At 53.9% G+C, this 23,733-nt stretch overlaps 1 protein-coding gene across 9 annotated transcripts in view; it reads left to right on the top strand.

Annotated features, from left to right (window-relative positions):
• ATP11C (ATPase phospholipid transporting 11C) overlaps window positions 1-23,733 on the top strand; it is a 57,012-nt gene continuing 33,279 nt past the window's right edge. For 7 of the 9 annotated variants that reach the window (XR_001990558.3, XM_018914455.3, XM_018914461.3 and 4 more), the window contains exons 1-3: window positions 11,301-11,412; window positions 17,408-17,527; window positions 20,017-20,106. Coding sequence is in view for 7 of the 9 variants with exons in the window: in XM_018914455.3 (XP_018770000.2) it covers window positions 11,323-11,412; window positions 17,408-17,527; window positions 20,017-20,106 (300 nt within the window). In the remaining 2 variants the exon portion in view is untranslated. Of the gene's footprint in view, window positions 195-11,300; window positions 11,413-17,407; window positions 17,528-20,016; window positions 20,107-23,733 lie in introns of those variants that run through there. The other 2 variants (XM_030228710.2, XR_007777554.1) reach the window with 2 other exon arrangements.

Raw genomic sequence — 23,733 nt, 5'->3', positions numbered from 1 at the left:
CGCGGCGGGACAAAGCGGGGCCGAGCCGAGCGGGGCCGGGCCGGGCCGGCGGCATGGAGCGCGGAGCGGAGCGGGGCCGGCGGCGCGGCCCGCAGCCCCGCTAGCAGCCGAGCGGGGCCGGAGCGGGCGATGCGGCGGTGAGCGCGGCGGGGCCGGGCGCCGCCGCGATGCTCCGCCGCAGCCTCAGCCGCCTGGTGAGTGCGGGGCCGGGGCGGCGGGCGGGGAAAGTTCGCTGTTTTTCTCTCTCTGCCGTGTGCTGGGGCTGTTCTCCCGCGGGGGCTCCCGCATCCCCCTTCCCGCGGGGTCCGCCCGCGGCCCCGGCCCCGCCGCGGCGGCTCCGTCCGACCCTGCGAGCCCTCCAGAAGTTGCCTTTGCTGCCAGAGCCCAGACCTTGTTTTTTTCCTCCCAAACCTGTCGGCGGGCGCTTCCCCGGGCCGGCAGAGCGCTCCCCGGACCGCGTGGCTCTTCCTGCCCGGGGCGGGATGCGGCTCTGCCCCCGCCGGCTCCATCCCGGTCCCTTCCCATTGCCACATAAGCTGCTCGGAGATTTCACCCTGACCTCACTGCTTGGCCCGAGCTCTGTAATTACTCATTTTTCCCTTTTCCGCAGCAAGTGTGCGAAAAGCGGTGTTTTGCCATCGTTCCGGGCGCCGCTGTTTATTCGGCGGTGTCACAGATTGCGCAGTGCGTAGTTAGCGAAGTTCCCGGAGTTGGGGCGGTGTGTGCGCTGTCACAGCCCGGGCACCGGGCGGGCTCGGGGCCGCTCCCCGGGGCACTCCCGGTTACCTGCCGCGATCTCGGGCTCTGCCGCCAGGCCCGAGCCGCGCTCTCCGCTTCGCTTTCGCTTTGGAGCGAGATACTGTGCCCGGTTTTCCAGGCTTGGAGCGCGAGGGACTCGAAATCGCCTCGTTAAGTCTGGAGGTAGCTCTGCGGAGCTGGGCAGGGGAGGGTTTGATTTTTGGGTTGGTTTTCTGTTTGTAGGCGGTGTTTCTGTGGCAGGCTCTGGGCTAGCCCTGTGGAGAACACACCTACCACAGCCATTGTTTTGCAGCCTCGGGGACAGATAGATCGTGACTTTCTGGCTTGGATGCCTTTTGGGTTCAGCTCTGCCCTCGGTGCTTCCTACCCCACGGCAGTTTGTCCCGCTCATGTCGAGAGGCGTTTGTGGTTTGAGGCATCTCCACCGAGTTCAGGGGAAAGCTGTTTTAGGTGGCCGCTTCCTGTGAGCGGGTAACTGGAGGTGCCTGCCTGGCTTCTGGACCCAGCGCCCTCCTCACTGGTGAGGAGCAGTCCCTGCCCTGCCCGGGGTCCCCCGCAGTCTCTGTGCCACCTCTCAGTCCCTCGGCGTGGGGAGGGAATGTTCAGTGCTGCTGGGGAGTGATGTCCTCTGAGGTGGAGAGAAACCATCCCTGCTCAGCCCAGGTATTTCCCAAGGCTCTGTGCAGGGCTGAGCTGTGGCAGCAGCCCTTTGGAAGGGTAGAGGTGGTGTTCTGGCTGGAGGAACAGCTCTGCTCAGGGCCCAGGACAGAGTGCCAGGTCAGCTGCAGTGTTGGTGCGGGGTTTAGACGCTGTTTCCACCTCCTGGCTTTGCGAGCAGCATTTCAGCAGCAACCAGCAGTTTTATCAGGCTGATGCAAGTGGTGTGGGTCCCCCCATATCAGCCTTGGCTGATAGGGCAGCTCCTGCCCTGCTGCTCCTGCCCTGCCCTGTCCCCAGCCCTGCAGGGTGCCACAATAGCCTTGGGCCAGTCCTCTCCCTCCTGCTCCATGGGAGGAGAGGGCAGGCTGTGCCAGTCTCTGGAGCCATCCCCGAGGTGCTGTCTGGCTCTCAGTCCTGGATGGGCAGTGATGTTCGAGGGATGCTCATCCTGTGGCCGTGGCATTGCAGGAATTCACTGCAGTTATTAAAGGCTGCAGATTTTCTGGCACTTAGGATCCCATAGGGCTGCTCAGACAACCACGGTAACCTCTCTGCTGTGTGGTCTCTGCCTGAGGCTCAGAAATACCAACAGATATTGAAAATCCTGTTTTCAGTTGTAACTCACAGCTTAGGCACAATGGAGGTGACTTGCCCTATCAGCATGACTGTTTGTGACTCTGTTTTTCCCTCCTAGAAACTCTTATCCTGGATAGGGTATGACATGGGATGGTAAGAAGAGCAGGAAGGGTGGAGTGCTGCATGTGGGTCTGCACAGCTGCCTGGGGGTACAGACTGATGCTCTGCAGAAACAAATTGGATTCTGAACTTTGATTTGCACCACCGAAATAATTCCTGTCAAAGGAAGAGTGGGGCTGGGATCACTGCGGGGAGGTGGGATTGAATTGCTATGGTTAATCCACTTTTAGGAGATACTGTCAATTTGATATATAACTTGAATTCTTTTTTGGAAACCGATTCTAGCACTGGAGTCTTATTTTTAGTCTCCTGCTGCTTGCACGGCTGTTGTGGGAGGGTGCAGGAGTGGAGTGGGGAAGTGTGGGGGTGTCCAGGGGAGGTTTGGGGTCACTCTGCTGGGCTGGGCTCCTCAGGGGCTGGGGTGAGCACTGTCCACTTCCAGCTGGCTGGGCAGTGCTGCTCCCTGTGTCTGCATCACAGACAGCTGCTTTTTCTCACCTCTTGCTCCCCTGTTCTTCACTGTACCCTGGGGCCACAGCTCTGCCAGGGCTGGGGGCAGTGCCCACTCGGGCTGGGGGAGAGATAAGGGAGGAATGCAGAAAGAGAACTTACTGATGCCCTCCTTGTTTTCACTTTTCCTCCCAGTTTGCTTTTATTTAGGGCCAGTCTGGAAGCTAGCCCTGGGAGCTGTGACCTGCTGACAGTGCAGGAACCCCGGGGTGGTGGGTGAAGCCCCCCATGGTGGTCTCCTTCCTCCTGGGGTGCCTGCTGCTGGCAGAGCCCCTGGGCTGGTGCTCTGTGCTGGGTCTCTCTGCAGTCAGTGCAGCTCCTTGCTCTGGCACTCTCCTGTTTGTGTTCAAAACCCAGGATAAGTGAGAAAACAACAAGCAGTCTAATTTGGAGCAAAACTCTTCTGCTGGAGTGTTTGTGCAGAGTGTAACAATAGGACCTTAGTTGTGTTATTCCAGTTAATTAAATACCTTGGGGCCTGATCCTCTTTGCAGCCCTGTGCTGGTAAATCCCTGGTGTTTGGCAGGGGCTGGGCTCCTTGTGAGCTGCTGGCTCTCAGCACTGTGTGCCTGGTGTTGGGATGAAGGTGCCCCTTGGGTGGGTGGGCAGGGCTGTCCCTGGCCTGGTCTGTGTGGCTCTGTGCCCTGTCACGGGCTGCAGTGATGTTCTCTCTCTGCTCCTCCTGGGCTCTGCATCCTTCTCTCCTGTGCCAGCTGTGGGTACCCCCAGCTTGGGCATGGGGCCCTGTGGGGCAGGTCCTGCCTGGAGCTCTGCAGAGATACCCACCCCACTGAGACCTACTCAGATGGCTGGAAAAGGGACAGGCCCAAAGTCACTCCTTAGGTGGGAAGTAAATTCCCCACTGGCACTGGGAATAGCTGAGAAGGGGCAGGGCTGGGTGGGGAGAGCCCCTGGGGTGCTCTGGGCAGTGTGGGGCTGGCCCTGCCCAGCTCAGGGGGTGCTGGGCGTGTGGAAGGTGTCCAAGGCTGGGGTGGAGGAAGCTGATTTACACTCCCATCTTTAGGATGTGCAGCAAGTGTGTAATGAAATCTATTTCTGCACAGGGCACATCTGTGATTTTCTTTCACACTTGTTTTTTTTTTCCATAGAGTGTGAACCAAACATTAGTGTGTGATTGCAGTTCCTATTCTAATAATAAAGATGATTTCAGTTAGGAGTTGGAAGCTGTAGGAGTTGTCTTTCCTCCCAGTCCAGCCGTGTTAACACCTGCAGAGTGAGGCTGCATGTCAGGTACCTGATGCCACCTTCTGCAGGAAGTGTTTTGCTCTCGGTGTGACAAAACCCTGCAGGCAGCAAAGGTTGGGGCTGGGGTGGCTCTGTGACACCAGCTGGCAGTTCTGCTTGGAGAAATCCCACACTTCCAAAGAGTATGGACTTCAATGAAAATTTCAAGTGGCTTCATGAAAGTTGCTGGAATTTTGTTTTCTAAGATGTGTTTAGGGTGATAGCAGCATTCCACGTGCTCAGGCAGTTCCCCTGTAGCAGCCACAGGGCAGCCCATGCTTGACCACAGAGAAGTCGAGGGAGGCTCAAATAGGGAAGCTGGGACTGCAAAAGGCTTAGGGCTGCAATCCCCTATTGCTGCTCCTTCCCTGGAAAATAGGGCACAGGAGTTTCTCAGGTTCTGGGGGACACAGGGGTTTATGAAATTCCTGTAATAACCATTTCCTCTTTAACTGTCTCCTAACTGTAGCCTTATTCCCAGAAATAGCTCAGCCATTTGGCTAAAAATAAATAAAAATCAAACAAAAAGCTTGGCCTGGGATAAACAGCTGCATGTGTGCATGTGTTCAGTTGAAGTCTGGGAAGTTGGGAATGACTCCAGGGAGGGCTGGAAAGCACCGGTCAAAGATTAATGATAAGTGATGCTTCTAATTAAACCTGTAGCATGCTGGAACTTTTCTGTGCAGAATAATGAGTCTTGGCTGTATTTTCTTCTACCCTCCATGCCACTTTTGTCCCCAGCTGGAATTTTGCTAGGAGTAATGATGATTGTCTGGGCTGTGCAGGAGGGGTTGGAGCTGAGCTGACTGGAGCTGCAGCTGAAGACATGGCAATTTGCTTTTAATAATAAAATTTGTAAAAGCCAACAGGACATCTATTAATAACAAGCTTTTCAGCCCTGCCTTTAATTTCATCCTGTTGCCTTTGGTTTATGTGTTTCCTTTCTGATTAAAACTGCTGTGTTCTGGCTGTAGCTGTCTCTAGTGGAGAGGTTTATTTATTTTATAAGAGTTAGTTAGGAGCAGAGCTGATGGAGAGCGTTCACGGTGTCTGAAGTCAGATGAAACCTTCACAGCTAAATTAGCTGTCTGCAGTGATCATGTTTTTAGCAATGCAGGTTTGGTCCCTTCAAGCATCTTCCTCCCATGGCACGTGCTTGCCTCTCTTGTCCCAGATGTGTAATTCCTGGAATTGAGGGACTGTGCTCCCTTGGGAGATTTAAACCCTCTGCCTTTGCCAGAAAATGCTGGGCTGGCCGGGGGGGGACCATCTCTGTGGCTGAGGTGTGCCTGCAGAGGAGCTGGCATTGCAGGGACAGGGGAGTCACCCAGCAGGAGAAGGAGGAATTTTCCAGGCAGCTCGGACACAGGGTGACCCACTGTGCTGGTACCCATTTGCCTTTCCCTGGAAATGTTTGCCCGGGGGATTTTCCAGGGAGTTTCCTGTGTCTGTGGTGTGTGGGCACGGTGCTGAGGCTGGAGGGCAGTGGGGAGGTTTTCCCAGTGGCTCCCTGCCCAAATGTGTCCCCTGCTCAGGGCAGAGGGCAGCAGCTCGTGCCCTGTGCCAGGGCAGCCTGTCCCGAGGTTACCTTGGAAAATGCCTTTCCTGTGCATCTAGACTGAATCTGTTCTCACTGCTCATATTGGAAATATTTCTGTGCTTCCTGAGGTCTGGGAAGGATGGGCTGGTGTTGGGTGCTGTGGACTTCACCTGCCTGTGCTCTCTTAGCCAGCACACCTGTGTCCATCCCGGGCTTGGAGCCCCTCAGGTGATGCTGTGGGAGCCAGGAGAGCCTGGCACACTCTGCAGCTCTGCCCCTGCCAGCTCCCTCACTCTTGCAAATAGACAAGTTTTTTTTTTTTTCCTTCTTCAACTAGCAAGCAGCGTTGAGGTTCAGTGCTGGGTTTTTTAGGGCTTTCCCCTGTTTGCCTGGAGGTTTGCAGCTCTCTGTGACTTGTGGGGGCTGCAGGCAGGGCTGGGCTGTGGCTGCTGGGTGATCCCTGCTGCCCTGGCAGCTCCCACCCCGGGGCTGCTGTTGGCATGGGCACAGCAGGGCGGGCACAGGGACACGGGCTCTGCCCAGAGCCTGCCCTGCCCTTAGGGACACCCTGCTGGTCACAGGGCTCTGCTCATTGCAGGTAGGTAACCAGGACACTGCTGCTCTCGTTGCTGATGATGGTAAGCCATTTCTGTTGTTATTATTGGAGTGATTGTTTGGCACAGGCTGGCTCTGTCCCCAGCTGCAGCCCCTGCTGCTCTGGTGTAACCAGCACGCTGCACTTTGCTGAGCTGCCTTCACTTACCCCGTGTGCCCCCGAGCCTTGTTCACAGGGCTGGCCTGCACTGCCTGACGTTTCATTTGGGCAGCCAGTATTTTGCTTTTGTGCAATAAGCTTGACTCCAGGACTGGAGCAGGGAGCTGTTTGTGGAGTGCCTAACCCAGCTGTGGGAGGAGGGCCAGGCTGCTGCTGCCTGTGTGCTGCAGGGGATGGCAGAGAGTGGCAAAGTGCTTTAAAGCTTGATTTACTAACTTGTAGCCTGGGGAAACCGAAACTTCCCTCTTTTGAAAGGTCTCCTCTTTCCTGCCCTCACCCTGGCAGCAGCAGGGTGCTGGGTCAGGAAAAGCCTGTTCTGCCCAGAGGCTGCAGTGACTTCAGTGATGTGTGTGCATTAAATATACATGCGTGCAATATATGCACATTAAATATGCATTTTAGCAATACACAGAGATGCATTAAATAGATATATTTATTTTTGCTTATGGGCTGTTTCTCAGGCTGGGCCAAAACCCAGGGAGCTGCTGGGCAGTGATTGGCACAGGGCACTGCTCTGATGGCTGCAAAGTGCATTTGGATCCTGAGCCCACGTGGGACCTTGGTGTGGGGAGAGGAGCTGAGGCTCCCTGCTGGCAGGAAAGCTGCCCCAGGTGTTGCTCCTCCTCCCCTCCATCGTGTTTCATGCTCTCACTGCCACAGGTGCTGATCAGAACCAATGCTCTCTGAAATGTTGAGCCCCTTGTGCAGCCCCTTTGCCCACTCCTGTGGGCACCTGTTGCCTCCTGCTGACTCCAGTGGTTTTTCCCCCAAACCTCGGTGGTTTGTTTGGGATGGAATTCCAGCTGAAGCCCATTTAGTCTAAAAGCACATCTCCTCTGGCCATCCAGCCTAATTGATAGTGCTTCAGAGAGGGTTGTCCTGTCCTCCTTAATGAGAGCTTAGTGCACGATCCAGTTGTTTGTAAAGAGCTTTTTGTTTGCCTCCTGCAGCAGAAGGAGGGGTAAGCTCCTGCAAGGCTGTTCTAGCTGGGTGTTTTGCTCTCAAATCAGGCTTTTCTTTTCTGTTTCCCATCTTGAACAGGATTCCTGTTAAACTCCACTGTGGCCTGTGCTGAGTAATGCTTTGCTGCAGGCTTTTTGCTCTTGTTTTCAGCTGAATTTCAGGATCTGTAGGTGAAAGGACTCCAGCCTTGTTTATGGAGGGCTTGGTAATTTTTTGCTGTGTGTTTTCATAGATTCTCTTCATCTGGCATGTCCTAAAGTGCTGTGTACCTTAACAAGATCCTGTGAGATGACTGAAGTGGGAAACAGAGGCATTGCTCACTTGGTCGATGTAATTTGTGTGCAGTGTTGTGGCAAATGCACTGACTTGCAAACCAGAGGGATCCTCTGTTCCTTGTGCTGTAAGGGACCTAGAAAAGCTGAGTAAGATGTGCAACAGGCAAGGCCAGATGATTTGAAGCGCTTCTTGGTGCTGCCATCCAAGATCTCTTCAGCAGTAATACAAATTAAATACTGCTTGACTGCAGCGACGCTGTGCTCTGCTGCTGGAGTCTCAATTGGCTTAAGAGGGGAAAAAAATAAAAAAATAAATCTCACTGCCGGGAAATTAAATGCAGGGGGAAAAAAAATCCACTTTTGTGAGCAGCCCTTCCATCTTTTATTATGATTTCTGTGTAATTCCTCCCCAGCATTCATACAAAGCCAAGCAGCTGCAATCTGTGGGGACTCAGACTGCACTCAGGGGGCTGCAAAGCCAGCCTTGAAATGCAGTATTAATGAATTTTTTTCTGTTTCCTTTGGGTGGTGTTTTGCATGCCACTTTTTTTCAGTCTGAGTTGTGGAAGGTTTTTGTTCTTCTTGTTTTTTCCTCCTTCCTTACAGCTCACCTTTTCTTACCTTGTTTGCTCAGGGAGGGAGTGCAGTAAAATGAGCTGCAATGCCCAGAGGGCTGTTACCAGAGGGTACCTGGTACCCAGACAGCCAGAGGCTTGTCCTCATATCAGCCAAACTGATATTGTGGAATTTCCCTGGGGTGCTTGCTCTGGGGCAGTTGGATGGATGGAAGTGGGATTTTCCACTGGACAGGTCCCACTGCAGTGAGTGCAGGGTGGGAGGCTCTCAGGCAGACAGAGGAAGCCTTGGCTGAAGGAGCTGCTGTGGGTGACGGTGAGAGCAGGAACGCCCTTGTCCTGGTGCCTGGCTGGGGAGAGACTGATGGGCTGGATTGGCTGAGTCATCCCCAGGGATGCTCTCCAGCATGGCATGGGCTCTGCAGCTGCTGGGGTGCACCACGGGGAACCCCCAGGCTGCCAGGCTGAGGGCCACTGAAACCTCAGCTCCGTGTGCCTGCTGCTCTGCTCTGCTGGGCACTGCCAGCTCTGCCCTGCTGCCTTCCCACCCTGTGCCTGCTGCTCTGCTGGGCACTGCCAGCTCTGCCCTGCTGCCTTCCTTCCCACCCTGTGCCTGCTGCTCTGCTGGGCACTGCCAGCTCTGCCCTGCTGCCTTCCTTCCCACCCTGTGCCTGCTGCTCTGCTGGGCACTGCCAGCTCTGCCCTGCTGCCTTCCTTCCCCAGCTGTGCCTGCTCTGCTCTGCTGGGCACTGCCCAGCTCTGCCCTGCTGCCTTCCTTCCCACCCTGTGCCTGCAGCTCTGCTGGCTGCTCTGCTGGGCAGGGCTCACTCTGCCCTGCTGCCTTCCTTCCCCATCCTGGCTGGAACAGGAGCCAAAGGATTTCCTGAAGATAAGCAGTTCTAGGCCTCATGGTGAGGATTTCTGTCCTGGCTGGGCGGATTGCACTGATCCAGTGTCCTGATAGGGCTGTGCCTGCAAGCCCCAAGGATCAGTCTGTTGGTCATTGTGGTACCCAGAGGTGAAAATATTCCCAGTATGGTCCAGGTCACGTGGAGCTGATTTTGGCTGTGGAGTGAGGGGTGAAGTGGGTGATTTCTACCTCGCTTCCTTTTTATCTCCTGCTGCTTCTGTGGAACCATTTGTCTGTAGTACAGCAAGGGACAGAGTTAGAAAACCACAGTTTTCATGGTTTTGGAGTTGAAAAGCTTGGTGTGAACCCATGAGTGAGGAGCATGGGAGGTGCTGGGACCTTGGGTACCACTGTGGGGCTTGAGGCACCCTGGGATGCTGGGGCAGGACTCTGCAGGATGGATGCCCTCCCCTCCCTCCTGGGGGCTGTGTTTGGGACACAGGACAGCTTCCCTGGGTGCAAGCTTGCTCTGGGGGCTGGCCCTGGGGAGCCCTGGGTGCCAGCCCTGGGTGCCAGCCCTGGTTTCTGGGGTGCTGTGCTGAGGTACATCCTGGCAGGGCAGCCTGTGGCCTCTGCCCTGGAGTGTGCTCAGCCAGGCAGGCTTGCTTCCCAGGGGAAAGGGAAGAAACTGCTCTGGGAAATGGGCTTCTGGCCAGTCAGCTGGCAGCCTGGCTCTGAAATGCTGGGAAAACTTAAAAAGGGGCAAAATGTTTGTAGGTTGCAGAGGTTAGAGGAAGGTCTGGCCGAGCTGGGATACATAACATAGTATTTAGGGGTTTTTTGTTTCCATAACTGAAGAGCTCAGGCTTTCAGAGGACCAGAAAACAACGGGAAAACCAACAAATTATAGCTCTGCTGGGTGGTGCGAGCACTGACAGTTGCAAACTGGGAGGTTTTTTCCATTTTGCTCTTATTTCAGTTTTTGCCCGGCCAAATCACTGCTCTGGAGAGCTTGCTGCCCTGCTAAAATAGCTGCTGATGAACAGACATATGTGCACAGCTTGAGCCGGGGAGAGGAGGGAGGAAGAGTTTTGAAGACAGGAAGACCTCGTTGTATTTGCTTTGTGACCTCTGCAAAACATTTGGCTCTTATTCAAAGTCCTTTTTCTGTTCTCGAGCCCGAAGTGTTCCTATGAGCCTGATTTTTATATGCTGGCTGCATGCTGGTCTAACTTTTCTTTTGGACTGCCAAAAATAAAGATCTGCTGCCTGTATTTCAGGATGAGCAATGGTTTCATAACCCTGGCTGCCAGCAGGGCAGGGGAGAGAAGAATTGAGATGCTGGAAACCCCGAGGGTCGGTGGTGGTGTTTGGGCAGGAGCAGCAGATTTTGCAGCAGCAGCAGCACTGGAGTGATGCTGCCCCAGTTGATCCCCTCTGGCTTTGGCTTCCTGCATCCCCGTGGAGCTGGAGTTGTGCAGAGAGCTGCTGGACAGAAGCTGTGGGTGCAGCCATGGTGGCACGCCTGCTGGCAAGATGCAGTGCTGCCTGGCTTGAGGGTAGGCTGCCTCCAGAAGGAAAAACAAAATCCATGCCAAAAAAGGTCTTTTCAGCTGTCACCCCTGTCCACAGCACTCCTCAAGTCCAGGATAGGGCTGGGCTCTCCTTTTAATTTATTACATGGGGAAAAAAAACTTCTGTATTTCCTCTCTCCACCCTTGTGAAATCTTTCAAGTAGCCTTTTCCCCTGTTCTCTCCACCCAGCCATGTCTCTGTTGGTTTTTATCAGTGGCTTTGTTGGCCAAGTCACCTTTTCCAGGAAATGCAGCCTGGCTGGGCTCTGCTGTTCCCCAGCCCCCTGTCCTTGCTGAAGGTGACATGGTGAGGCAGCAGCTCCTGGGGACAGAGGGGACATGGGGGTGGGCTCTGGCTGGTGCCCCTCACTTGGCTGCAGTCCCCCTTGCTTTAGGGATGCTGTGCTGTGGTTCTGGTGCTGTGCTGGAGCCCATCCTGTACTGCTCTCTCATCCCCAGGGGCCAGGGCTGTGTGCTGAGCCCCACCAGGTGCTGACTGCTGTGAAAGCCCCCCTGGCCCTTTTCCCAAGGCTCCTCTTTTGCTCTTGCCTTTTGTTTAGGTCTGGGGGCTCTCACAGTTGCCCCTGCTGCCCCCACCCTGGCTGGGGCTGTCCTGACCCAGCGGTCACTCCTTGGGGTCCCTGTTCTGTCCCTGGCTGGAACATCCAGCCTCAGCTCAGGAGAAGAGATCCTGGTTTAAATTTCAACCTGCTGTTTTCCCGAGGTACCAGCCTTCCCATCCTGCCTAGGAGGGAGCAGCAGAGTCCCATCCAGTGGGAAGGGAGGTCGGGCAGTGTGTGCCTCAGCCCTTCCCCTGGGCCTATGAGCTGTCAGTGTTCCAGATGCACTCTTAGTTGGTTGGGTGTTTTTCCAAGGTCTGTGCGTGCTATTGACCCTCTCATGCAGGCACAGGGAGGCTGGTGGGGCTGCTCCTGGTGCACAGAGCTCTCTCTGAGTCAGGAGATCTGCTGGAAGATGTGCTCCCTGTGGGTAAGCACAGTCTGAGCTGCTGAATTATTGAGGGTGTTCTCAAAGCGTGGCTTGTGTCCTCATGGAAGTGACTGAGGACAGAGAGTCGTAGGAAAACTGGCAAGGAGAAATGTCAATTAACAATATATCATCTGGGCAGTGAGGCTGATGGATGTTTTGGAGAGGTTACCGTAAATTTATGGAGGCTTTTTAAAACTGTGGCCGTGTTTTCCTTTGTTCTTCTGAGGCTAAATGAAACAGGAGCTAGAACAGGCTGTTTGGGGAGGTGCTGTTATTTTTGCAAGCTTTTTTTGTAAATCAGGTCGCCTTCTCTACAACTTTTATGGTAAATGGAACAATACAGGAGCAATTAGACTTTAAACTATTCATGAGATTGAAGCCAAGTAATGTGATTTAATCTTTCTTTTGCATATATGTAATATAAGCTGTGATTTCATTCAAGTGTTTGAGCTTTGTACTTGTGCTGTAAAATCTCTGGGTTTAGCAGATGATTTTTTTTAAATGCCTGTGGTTTTTATTAGATCTGTTTTCTATGAGTTATTTGTGTTTACATTGTGGCTTAAAGTTATCTTCAGCAAACATGAAAGGAGAAGTTTTTTTTACTAGTTAGTTCTGGTTTTGGTGCTTTCTGGAGCTGTAGTAAATCACATGCTGGTGGTTTTTTAGTTTTATTTCTGCTGCTGGCTTTTTTCTGGAAACAGGGCCAGAAGGTAGCACAGACACTTGCTTTCCATATGGGGGATGTAATTAAAGGCTCTGTTTGCAGCTGCCCTAGAAATAGTCCTCTTGAAGTGGCTCCTTGTCAGCAGTGACTGCAGGGCACAGGTTCACCTCTCCTCTTGGACTCAGTCTAACTCCATTAATTTTTACCCAGGCTTGCTAATTTTTACCCAGGTTTGCTGCTTTTATCTGGTGCCATCTGGGTGCTGTGCTGGATGCCCAGCAGGTGGGGAGGGGCTGAGGAGGGGCCTCTCCCCCTGGCAGGTGGGAGGCTGTGCTGGGGAGGGACATTGCTGTGGGAGGGGGGCACAGGTGGAGAAGGGGACAGGGGCACAAAGGGACAGTTGCCCAAACCCAGGCAGAGAGTGTGGGGAGCGCTGTGGGCTGCAAATGTAATTGTGCCATCTGTGTGTAATGCTCCAACAGCTTCCAGTCATCAATGTGTTGGGTTATCAATTGCACCCATGGGCATTTTTACTCCTGGCCTGGTACCTTCAAATCATACCCATTCTTGTCTCCTCAAAGAAAAATTTATGGTGGAATGGCAAGGCTCAGTTGACCCTCTGTGGGCACGTAGATGGGCTGGCTGGGTTTGGGCAGTGTAAGGAGATAGCCATTATCCCCCCAGTGCCTCGATTTCAGAACTGCTGCTGGGCTGGCTGGGTTTGGGCAGTGTAAGGAGATAGCCATTATCCCCCCAGTGCCTTGATTTCAGAACTGCTGCTGCTGGCAGAACGTGGCCTTTATAGAAGGTGTGAGTGTGGGAAGGCTGGGTTACACCGAAGCATTTCCCAGAACTCATTCCTGTGTGAGTTTCTCCCTGGCAGAGAAGGGTGGTGCTGCAGCAGCAGCCCTGTGTGCCATGCCAGTGCAGCTGGGCACCTGGACCTGCCCCAGGGCAAAGCCAGGACGGGCAGCCAGCCTGGGGGATGCTCCTGGCAGAGCAGCCTCCCTTGCCTCACCTTGACCTCCTGGGCTTTGTGTCTGGCTCTCTGGCTGGTGTCTTCCAGCTGAGCTCCTTCAGGAGAAGTCTGGTTTGGATGCCCTGCTGAGAGACTGACTCACTGGTAGGCTTGGTCAGGCACCGGGGCAGTGGAGCAGGAGCTCTGAACTGGAGCTTGGAGCATTGCAGGAGCACTGCAGCTTTGGGGCTGGTGCTCTGCTGGTGCAGACAGGATGGTGGCTCTGCTCAGAAGTGCCTCCTTCCCTCTCTCCTCGCAGTTCCTGGTGTCTGCAGTGTCCCCTGGTGCTGCTGGGAGCCCTTCTGGGTGGCAGGGACATGTACAGCAGGTGGCTCTGTGGTCACCTACAGCATCCCCACGTCCTCCAGGCTTGGTGGGGAACACAGTGTGGCTTCCCTGGCACTGTCCCCACACCGTGCCCAGTCTGGCACTGCTGATCCCTACAGACAGCTCTGCTGCTCCCAGTGCTCACACAAACACCTCTGGCCCAGGGAGGTGGGAAAGGGCCGAGGAAGGGAACACAACTGTTTATTTTCTTGAATAATCCTTTTGGCAGGCTTGGCTCTAAACAGCAGGAGGAACTCTGGCTTTTGCCTGCACCAGCTCACTCCAGCAGTGTGAGCTGTGGGCTGTGTAGAGCCCCACCAGGCAGCAAGGCAGCTGCTTGAATTGCATCCAAGTAAGATTTTCTTCTTTTTTTTTTTGCCACCAGAATTAAAATTTTTCATGAAAGGCAGTCAGAAAAAATCGTCTAAATCCTCTCCCTGCTAATCTGCATATTTTATAATTTTCCCCAAAGCCTGGCAGTTATTCCCTAAATCTGCCTCGCAGTCTTTGTTGAGAGCTGTTATTCAGACGTGGCAATCAATTAAGGACCCACGAGGGCCGGGCTGGGCTCCTCCGAGGGAGAGCTTTGGGTTGCTGAGCTCAGCCAGCCCCTCCTGCCACAGCCTGGGCTGTGCTCACCCTCTGGGCTGCAGGGAGGGAGGTGGGGGTGACACCTTCCAGTTCTGCTGTGGCCGTGGGCAGGTGTGACAGCCTGGGCTGCGGGGGGAATGGGAAATGAAATGCTGTGAGTGGTGGGAGCCTGGTTGGGCCATGGAGGGAGGGCTGGGAGGCACCATGGGGTTACAGTGCCACTGTTGGGTACCCTGGCATTGCACTCACTGTGTGGGTGATGCTGCAGGTGAACAACAGGGGGCTGGGGGTGAAATCCTTCCCAGGAGCTGGTGCTGAACTCGCTGTGGCTTGGTCAGCCCACACACCACACCTGGATTTGGGTTCTCCTCTGCTCTGAGGCTTCACATGCACCCTGCTCTCCGTGGCTAGCCAGGAAATCCTTGTGAATACTTGTCCAGCAGTGTTTTAAGCAGAACTTGGTGGTTTCCGTGCCAGGCCCTGACCCTGCTCCTCGCCATGCCGTGCCAGCGGGCAGGGGAAGCTGTTCCTTCCTCCCTGTGCTGCAGGGATGCTCACCAGGCACGCCTGGCTCCAGAGCCTGCACAGGGACACGGTGGGACCAACGAGGGGACACCTGTCTCAGCTGCCTGCTGCTGCTGTGGTGTGGATGGATGGCTCTGCCTCCTGCTCCTGGGGCTCAGGTTGGTCACAGCGTGGCTGGCACCTCCATAATGCAGCAGATACATCAGGGAGCCTTTGTGGGTCTGGTTTGTGGTTTGCAAGAGGTGCAGTTTGCTGCTGCTGTGGCTGGGAGCACGGTGGCATTCCCTAGCTGGGGCTGTGTGCCAGCCCTGCCCAGTTTGGGGGCTGGTGGGGGTGGTCCCTGCTGGGGGTGCTGGTGGCTCTGTTGGGAGGTGCAGGGGCATTGTGTGGGGCACGAGGATCCTCCTGCTCTGAGCATCAGCCTCTGGAGCTGTGAGCATGGCTGTGGTGAGAGCAGTCAGCACTCCTCCCCAGGTACAGGCAGGTGTAAAAATGCTTCTTTAGTTACAGGTGTGCACACCTGGGTGGGAAACAGAGGAAGGGAAGAGCTGCTGCTTCCTTTGGGCAGATCCTGCTCCTGGTGCAACAGGATCCATTCAGTTGTTGCTGCTCCAGGACCACTGGTTTTAGGGGTTTAAATTTTTGCTTTTGACACTTTCCCCAAGCAGCAGTTAGTCCTAGACCTTCTGTCTTAGCATGCTTTTCTTCAGAGCACCTTCTCTAGCTGGGTTTTGCTTGCACCTTGCCAAGCTGCCTGTGATGAGCCCTTTGGATGAGGGATGCTGAGCTGGATCCAGGGCACTCCTGGAGCATCCCTCTGCAGAGGCTGAGCCCGTGCTGGGCACCTGACTTGGGACAGGCATTTGGCAGCTCTGGCACCTGCTCTGCTGGGGAGAGGAGTATGGAGAGTGTCTGCTGGTGTGTCAGCAGCCCTGCTGCCTGGTAATGCCCTCAAACCATAGACTGACCAACATCTTCCCTGTGCATGTTTTAAAACTTGAAAACTGAACTCCAAATCTTACCCTGGTCTAACACCACTCTTCCCCCATTTGCTCCTAGTGGGTATTTTAAATTCACTGTGTAAATTTAAGTTCAGCATCACGAAATGCTTTGTGGTGCCAGCCAGGTCTTCTCCCTTGGCTGTGAGCATCTGTGGCAAGGACACTTTGTTAAATGAAAGCGGGAACCTGGACAGAATGAAAAGCTGATTTTTAAACTGTTGCACAGTTCTGGTGTTTTTGAAAATAAAGTTTTCTGGTCCAGTGGGAAACTTGAGTGTGCTGGGTGGCCAGAGCTGGAGGCTGATGGGGACAGAGCTCAGGGTGCTGCCTCAGCCCCGGGAGCTGCAGGGACCTCCTGGCCTCACCTGTCTCAGGTTGGGAAAGGTTTTAAAAGAAGCTAAAGAAGTAGGAAATGTTGAAGAGTTACATTGAAATAGAGGAGCTCTGGTACTTTTGGTGCATTCAGGTACTTTGTTTACTATGTGTAAACATCCTCTCCTTTGGCTGGGGGGGTCTGTCTGTGGGTCTGTCTGTTTGCAGGGTGCTGTCACTGCCCGAGGGGTGGCTGGGCTCTGCTGGAGCCCCTGCTGCTGCTGCTCACAGGGGTCTGTGGCTTTGTGCAGGGGCTGTGTTGTCCTGCAGAGCAGCCCTGCTTCCCTGCTGAGGTTATTCTGCTGCTGAGCAGCGGGGCTGTCATCAGCCCCCATGACGTGAGGCTGGCATTCACTGGTGACATCTCATTCTGCTTTAAATTAAACCCCAGCAAGCCCAGCTGGCTTCCCAGCACCGTGTGTGTCATCTCGAGGAGTTTGTGCTGTGAAGCTGTCTGCTTCATCATCCGTGATTTTAGCTGAGATTTTTAAATAGCAGAAGCAGACCCTTTTGGTTTTTTGAGCTGAGCACTAAATCTGTGTGTGCCAGTGTGGTGGTGAGACATCTTGCGTGGCTTTGAGGGTGGGACAGAAGAGTGAGTGTAAGGGAGGGTGCAGTTGCCATCATCTTCCATGCCATGAATAAACCCAGGGCTGAAGGATTCTCCAGGTCAGGACTAGGAAGAGATGTATAGATGATAAGTTATGTTCCTAATGCCTTGAAGTGCTTGATAAAGACACGTTCTCCTTCAAGAAGGAAAAATAACCTGGCGCAGGCTGCAGATGCAGGCAGCAGCTGTCCTGCACAGGGCAGCAGTGCAGTGACCTGTCCTGGTGGGGTGTGGGCTGGGCTGTGGTGCTGAGCAAAGGTGTGTGTCAGGCTCAGCACACCCGTGGTTTTGCTGGATGACCTTGGTGTTCTTCATCCTCTGTGCTCTGCTGGGGCAGAGGGGTCAATTTTTGAGTTCCAGCTTTATTTCCAGCCTTGTTTCCAGTGAGCAGTGCAGTGTGCTGAGGAGCTGGAAGCTGTTAACACAGATGGTTGGGTTCTCTAGGGCTAACAGCTGTCTCCCTTTGCTGGCCTGCAGTGTGCTGGGGAGGAGAAGCTGTTGGTACAGATGTTTGGGGCTAACAGCTGTCTCTCTTTGCCCACAGTGTGCTGGGGAGGAGAAGCTGTGAATGCAGATGTTTGGGGCTAACAGCTGTCTGTCTTTGCTGCCCTGCAGTGTGCTGGGGAGGAGAAGCTGTGAATGCAGATGTTTGGGGCTAACAGCTGTCTGTCTTTGCCCGCAGTGTGCTGGGGAGGAGAAGCTGTGAATGCAGATGTTTGGGGCTAACAGCTGTCTCCCTTTGCTGCCCTGCAGTGTGCTGGGGAGGAGAAGCTGTGAATGCAGATGTTTGGGGCTAACAGCTGTCTGTCTTTGCCCGCAGTGTGCTGGGGAGGAGAAGCTGTGAATGCAGATGTTTGGGGCTAACAGCTGTCTGTCTTTGCCCGCAGTGTGCTGGGGAGGAGAAGCGGGTGGGCACGCGCACTGTGCTGGTCGGGCACCGGCCCGTGGCGGACACCGAGGCGTACGTGGCACAGAAGTTCTGTGACAACAGGATTGTCTCCTCCAAGGTGAGCCCCCTGCCCACCCAGGGCATCCTCACTCAGCCCCGGTGCTCCCCGTGGTTTGCCCTGGTGCTGGATTTGGAAACTGGGAGAGCCGGAATTCCTGAGGTGCCTCTGCAGGTGGAGCAGCCTGGCACAGCCCTTGCACACAGCCTTGCACAGCCCTTGCACACAGCCCTTGCACACAGCCCTTGCACACAGCCCTTGCACACAGCCCTTGCACACAGCCTGGCACACAGCCCTTGCACACAGCCCTTGCACACAGCCCTTGCACACAGCCTGGCACACGGCCTGGCACAGCCCTTGCACACAGCCTGGCACACAGCCTGGCACAGCCCTTGCACACAGCCTTGCACAGCCCTTGCACACAGCCCTTGCACACAGCCCGGCACAGCCCTTGCACACAGCCTGGCACACAGCCTGGCACAGCCCTTGCACACAGCCCTTGCACACAGCCTTGCACAGCCCTTGCACACAGCCTGGCACACAGCCTGGCACAGCCCTTGCACACAGCCCTTGCACACAGCCCTTGCACACAGCCTTGCACAGCCCTTGCACACAGCCCTTGCACACAGCCTGGCACAGCCCTTGCACACAGCCCTTGCACACGGCCTGGCACACGGCCTGGCACAGCCCTTGCGCACAGCCCTTGCACACGGCCTTGCACACAGCCTTGCACACGGCCCTTGCACACAGCCTGGCACACAGCCTGGCACAGCCCTTGCACACAGCCTGGCACACGGCCTGGCACAGCCCTTGCACACAGCTCCAGCCTCTCTCTTGGGGTTTTTTTTTGCTCCTATCAGTGCCAGTGGAGGTGTGGACGAGGTCCTTTCTTGTTGGCTGGGTGAGAGCACAGCATGTGGAAACGTTGATTTTGTGGGGTTGGGGATTTTTTTTTAATGTGTTTTTTAAAGTTTTCTCGCATCCCCTTTGGGAAGAAAAGACAAGTTAGGGGTATGATACAGCATGAGATAACAGCAGCTCAAATTTTATTGTATAAAGGGCATTATCTTATAAAGGGACATAAAAATATGATTCCCTCTTTTTCTTTATTCTGTGGGATTTTTCTTTCTTGAGATAGGACAAAAATAACCATGCTCTGTTTATCCCTTTGGATGAAAGGGGGGAAACATTCATATGGTATTAATGCAGCTTTTGTTTATGGTGGAAAACTGTGATGACACCCATCTGCCTTCTGCTTAGCTTTTTTCCATGACATTCATGAAGCTATTTCAAAAGATTTGAAGCCAATTGGAGTAAAATATCAAACAAGTGGCATTCCATATTGTCAACACAGCTGGATACGTATGCCAGTGCTCAGCATTCCTGATGCTCTGCATACACTTGGGCTGCAGTTTTGCTGTGCTTGAGCTGCAGAGGGGTTTTTCCCTCTCCTTTGTTTCTTTGTACATCTTATCTGTTTTTGTATGTGTGGGTTTATTTTCGGGAGGAGCTCTCAGTCTGTTTCACTTGTGTAGCATTCCCATTGATGTTTCCCTGGCAGGCAGGAGGGGCCTTAGTGAGGACACCTTCCCCAGCTCAGTTCCCTCACTGACAAATGGTTTGCTGTAGCACTAATTTTAGTTCTTCCTTGATTTATTTTTGAATGTTATGTCCTTGCTCTTTTTTTCCTATTTGCTAGGCCTGGGACCTGTCCAGTCTCTTTTTATAATAAAGTGGACATTAGTCTTGAGACTTGACTGCTTATTTTTTTTTATTCCAGACAGACTGAAAGATAGATATCAGACCCATTATTTTCCATGTTGTTCTTAAATTCCACAAGCTTTCCAAAGTAAATGATTCAGCAGCCTTCTTAAAATTATAATGAAGCACAACCTAATAGTGAATTTGTATGGGCAAGCATGGCTTTTTATTTTTTCCTTTTTTTTTTTTTTTTTTTTTTTTTTAACAAAAGCTGCTCTAAGAAGGTTTTGGGAATTTTGAAAAAATGTATCCACTGTGGGTTATGATATAATGAAATCACCTGTGCACAAATGCCTTTTTAGAAATTGTCTCACTGTGAGCCACTTTTCACTTTTCACCCACTGTTCAGTGCTCCAGCAGAGAGGAATTTGGAGCAGGGATTTGGGGGGTCTCAGCCCCAGCTGCACTGTGGGATTTGGGATTTGCTGTGGTCTCAGCCCCAGCTGCACTGTGGGATTTGGGATTTGGGGGGTCTCAGCCCCAGCTGCACTGTGGGATTTGGGATTTGGGGGGGTCTCAGCCCCAGCTGCCCTGTGGGATTTGGGATTTGCTGGGGTCTCAGCCCCAGCTGCCCTGTGGGATTTGGGATTTGCTGGGGTCTCAGCCCCAGCTGCCCTGTGCTCCTGGGCTGGGCTCTGGAGCCCTCCAGGCTGCTCAGGCACCTGGCAGTGCTTCCCCTGCCGTGGCAGAGCAGAGCAGAGCTGCTGTGCCCTGCGTGCTGCCCGTTCCCACGGTGGCTCTGCTCCCTGCCAGCCTTGCTCTGTGTCAGTGCCCCTCTCTCCCCACAGTACACCCTCTGGAACTTCCTCCCCAAGAACCTCTTTGAGCAGTTTCGAAGAATTGCCAACTTCTACTTCCTCATCATCTTCCTCGTGCAGGTAAGAGCTTTGAGGCTGAGAGTGAGTTTGGTTTAGGTTTAACTGATGTTAAACACGGCTGAACAAGAGCTGAGCTTTAAAACTGTTTGTGCTTATAGAAGTTTGGAAATCTCGAACCTGGAGGCTGTGTTATAATTCTGCCACATCATCCAAGGCATAAAAATAATTAAAATACCTGGGCCTGTCTGAGATGGGGTTTGAATGACTGCTGAAACACTGAAAACCATCTTAATTCTGACTGTTAAGATCATTCAACCACTGAAAATACACTTGATGCTACACAATTAAGACCTGTTTTTTGTCACCATTACTATTTCTGTTTCTTATCTCTATATGACCCCAAGTGATATGATTTTATGTCTCAGATATCATGAGTTTCAAGGCAAGCAGGAGAGATGGGATGTACTCAGTAAATTCAGAAAATGCATAGGATGAGTTTTGGAAACTTGAATTTGCTCTATGTGGGCAAACCAGCAAATTTATTACAGGCACAAGCTTCTGCTCTGCTTTGTGGCTTGAGTGGAGGGGCAGATCCTGAGGAATACTCCTTTTCTGTTCTGCCATCCAAGAAAACGAGCTGCCAGAATGTGCTGGGGCAAAGGGAATTTGGGACAATCGCTGCAGTGCCTTTGCTCACTTTTTAAACCCTGGGGCTCAGCACACAGCCAGCTCTGGGGTTGGAAACAGGCACCAGAGCTGCCCCCCAGCAGGGGACAGGGCATCGTGTGGCTGCTGCAGGGTTTTGGTGGCTCTCAGGGCATCCCTGGGGGCCGGTGGCTCTAGGCTTCCCTGGGCCGTGTCATCTCATGCATCCCTGGGGCCGTGGCTCTCAGGCATCCCGTGGGGGAATGTGCATCTCAGGCTGGGCGTCCCTGGGGCCTGTGTCCTCAGGGGATCCACGGGGCCGGTGTAGCTCTCAGGGCGTCCCTGGGGGCCGTGCTCTCAGCTTCCCTGGGGGCCGTTGTCTTCATGTGCATCCCTGGGGGATGTTGGCTCATCAGGGCGTCCCTGGGGCCGGGGCTCGTCAGGGGATCCCTGGAGGGCCCGGTGGCTCTCCGGCTCCCTGGGTGCCGTGCTCTCAGCGGCCCGGGCCGGTGGCTCGCAGGGCGTCCCTGGGGGCCGTTGGCTCCCGCGTCCCTTGGGGCCGTGGCTCTCAGGGCGTCCCTGGGGCGGTGGTCTCTCCAGGGATCCCTGGGGCGCCGGTGGCTCTCAGGATCGTCCTAGGGGGCCAGGGGGCTCTCAGGTCGTCCCTGGGGGCGGTTCTCTCCGGGCGTCTCCGGGGGGCGTGGCTCTCATGGGGCACCCTGGTGCTTGGCCTCATGGCGTCATGGGGGCTGGACATACTTCTCAGGACTCCCTGGTGGGATGTGGCTCATCAGGTCCTCCCTGGGGGCCGGTGGCTTCTCAGGGCACGGGATGTGGCTCTCAATAAAGACTGGGAGTGGCTCTCAGGACATCCCTGGGGGCCGGTGGCTCTCAGGACTGGGATGTGGCTCTCAGGACATCCCTGGGCTGTCACTCTCTCCAGGCTCCTGTTAAACGATGAGTGCCTGGAATGCTTTGCCTGGGCAGCAAGGGGCCCTGGTTCCCAGTCCCTCTGGCTGCTGCAGGAGCAGGGATCCCGAGCCATGGCTGTGTGTGGCTGCTCCTGGCAGTGTGACACAAAAGGCCAATTTGCTCTGGTGTAGCTGGCTTGCCTCCATCTCTTCATTTCGCTGGCGTTGCTCCATTTTGTCAGACCCAATTTGTAATTTGCCTTGAACTGAAGCGATACCCTGGAGGCAGGATGTCCTTTTTGTGTAGCTGGCCACTTAGTGACGTGCTATTACACTTCATCTATTGACCCTCTGGCCGTGGAGAACATGGAATATTCCTGATTATAGCTACAAACTGGGTTTGTCTCGCTGCTTGCCTGTTTTAGGCACAGGTCTGTGCAGGTGAGAGAAGAGCCTGGTTGCTCCTCCTTGTCTTTATTCTGTGAGCACCTCTAAAATCAGGAAGCAGCCCTCGTGGTCAGTTAGAGAACAAACAAACCCACCTGAGGCTGACAGCCCTGATCCTGGCTGCTGTACAGAGCAGCCCCCTGCCCCCAGGTGCTTGTCATGCTGAGACATCTCCTGCCTCAGAAAGGGCCACCCTGTTCGTTTGCAGTACCAAGGGTTGTACCCTGAAAAATGCCACCTGTGCCTGGAATGTTCATGCTTCTGTGTGAATGTCTGTAAGTCACTGGGTTGTCCCCGAGTGCTGCATGGGGAGTGCAGTGTCACAGTGCTCCAGGGAGTGCCTGGGGCAGCTGCCCTGCCTGTTGTGAAACGTTTGATCAAACCTTCTGCCTCTCTGTGGCTGCAGATCCAGCTCTCTGCAGGACAAAGTGGGTGCATTCAACATAAAACACCCTGCACACACACAGGTGCAGATCTCCTGGGTTCACCTGCTGCAGCTCTCAGGGGAGCCTGCAGGGAATCTCCTGGCAGAAGGGGCTGGCAGAAGGGGCTGGCAGAAGGGGCTGCCTGCACGAGCACAGCCCAGGTGTGTTTGTAGCAGACCAGGCTGGTGGCAATAAGCAATTGTAGGAATCTGTAGAGAGTCTTATTGAGGGGGAAAGTGGAGATAACTTTTGGAGTGTGGTCCTTAATGTCCTAAGGAATCTCCTAAGAAGAAACCATTAAGTAACAAGAGGACTTTGTCACTTTTAAGTGGGTTCAGATTAAGCTGTTGAAGTCCTAAACCAGTCCAAAAATAGTTTCAGGGGAGTCTGCTTTCTCCTGGCTTGTTGCTTGTGTCCCCTCAGCTTTTCAGCAGCCACAGAGGGGAAGAATAGTGTCCAGCCATGGGGTGTCTGCAGGGAGTCCAAACTCCAATACATCTATGAATTATTCCAGGCACTCATCAGATACTGTGCTCCTATATCTGTAATCCTATATCTGTGTGGACAGAAATTGTGCTTTTTTAATATAAATACATACAACTACAACTTGTCCAGTGCAGGGAGCTCTCCTGCTGGGCAGCAGGAGGTTCTCCACTTTGCCCTTCTCAGCAGAAAGCCAAAGTTCTTCTTGGATTCCCAAAACCTGTCCAGTTTTTGCAAGATAACTTTGGCTCACTGGCCTAAGCTTCACGGTACTGCCCTGGTGGGTGCAGTGTGTGTGTGACACTTGGCACTCCCCTCACTCAGGGCTGTTCCTCCAAAGTGGGGTTTCCACCAGCCTTTCTGCTTGGGAACACTTTGCACCCCTTTGTGTGAGCCAGGGCTTTGTGGACCTGGAAATACTTTTGGTGTTTATCTTGGTTTGCCCTCCTGCTGCTTAACTCATCTGCCATTTATCTGGGTGCTTCTTGTGGTGGCTCTCTTCCACTGCAGAATCTTCTGGCTTTTCTCTCTGGCTTCACCAGGGCAGGGTAATATTGCAGTGCACAGCATTTCATAGTCAAAAATGCCCACGTAGCTGATAAGAGGAGTCCTGTCCTTAGCACAGCTTTTTACAGGCAGCCTGAAACAATAAATATCCAAATGCTGCTGTTATGTGAGCGTGCTGGGGAAGCACAAACAAGGGACAAAAGCCCCTTTGTGGGGACACAAAGCCTTTCTGCTGTGCTTCCCTGTCCCTTTCACCAGAGCCACTGGTG

This window comes from Serinus canaria, chromosome 4A, assembly GCF_022539315.1.
Source record: "Serinus canaria isolate serCan28SL12 chromosome 4A, serCan2020, whole genome shotgun sequence".
Classification (NCBI taxonomy): Eukaryota; Metazoa; Chordata; class Aves; order Passeriformes; family Fringillidae; genus Serinus; species Serinus canaria.
Note: the sequence above shows the minus strand (reverse complement) of the source record. Positions and strands in the feature narration are given on the sequence as shown.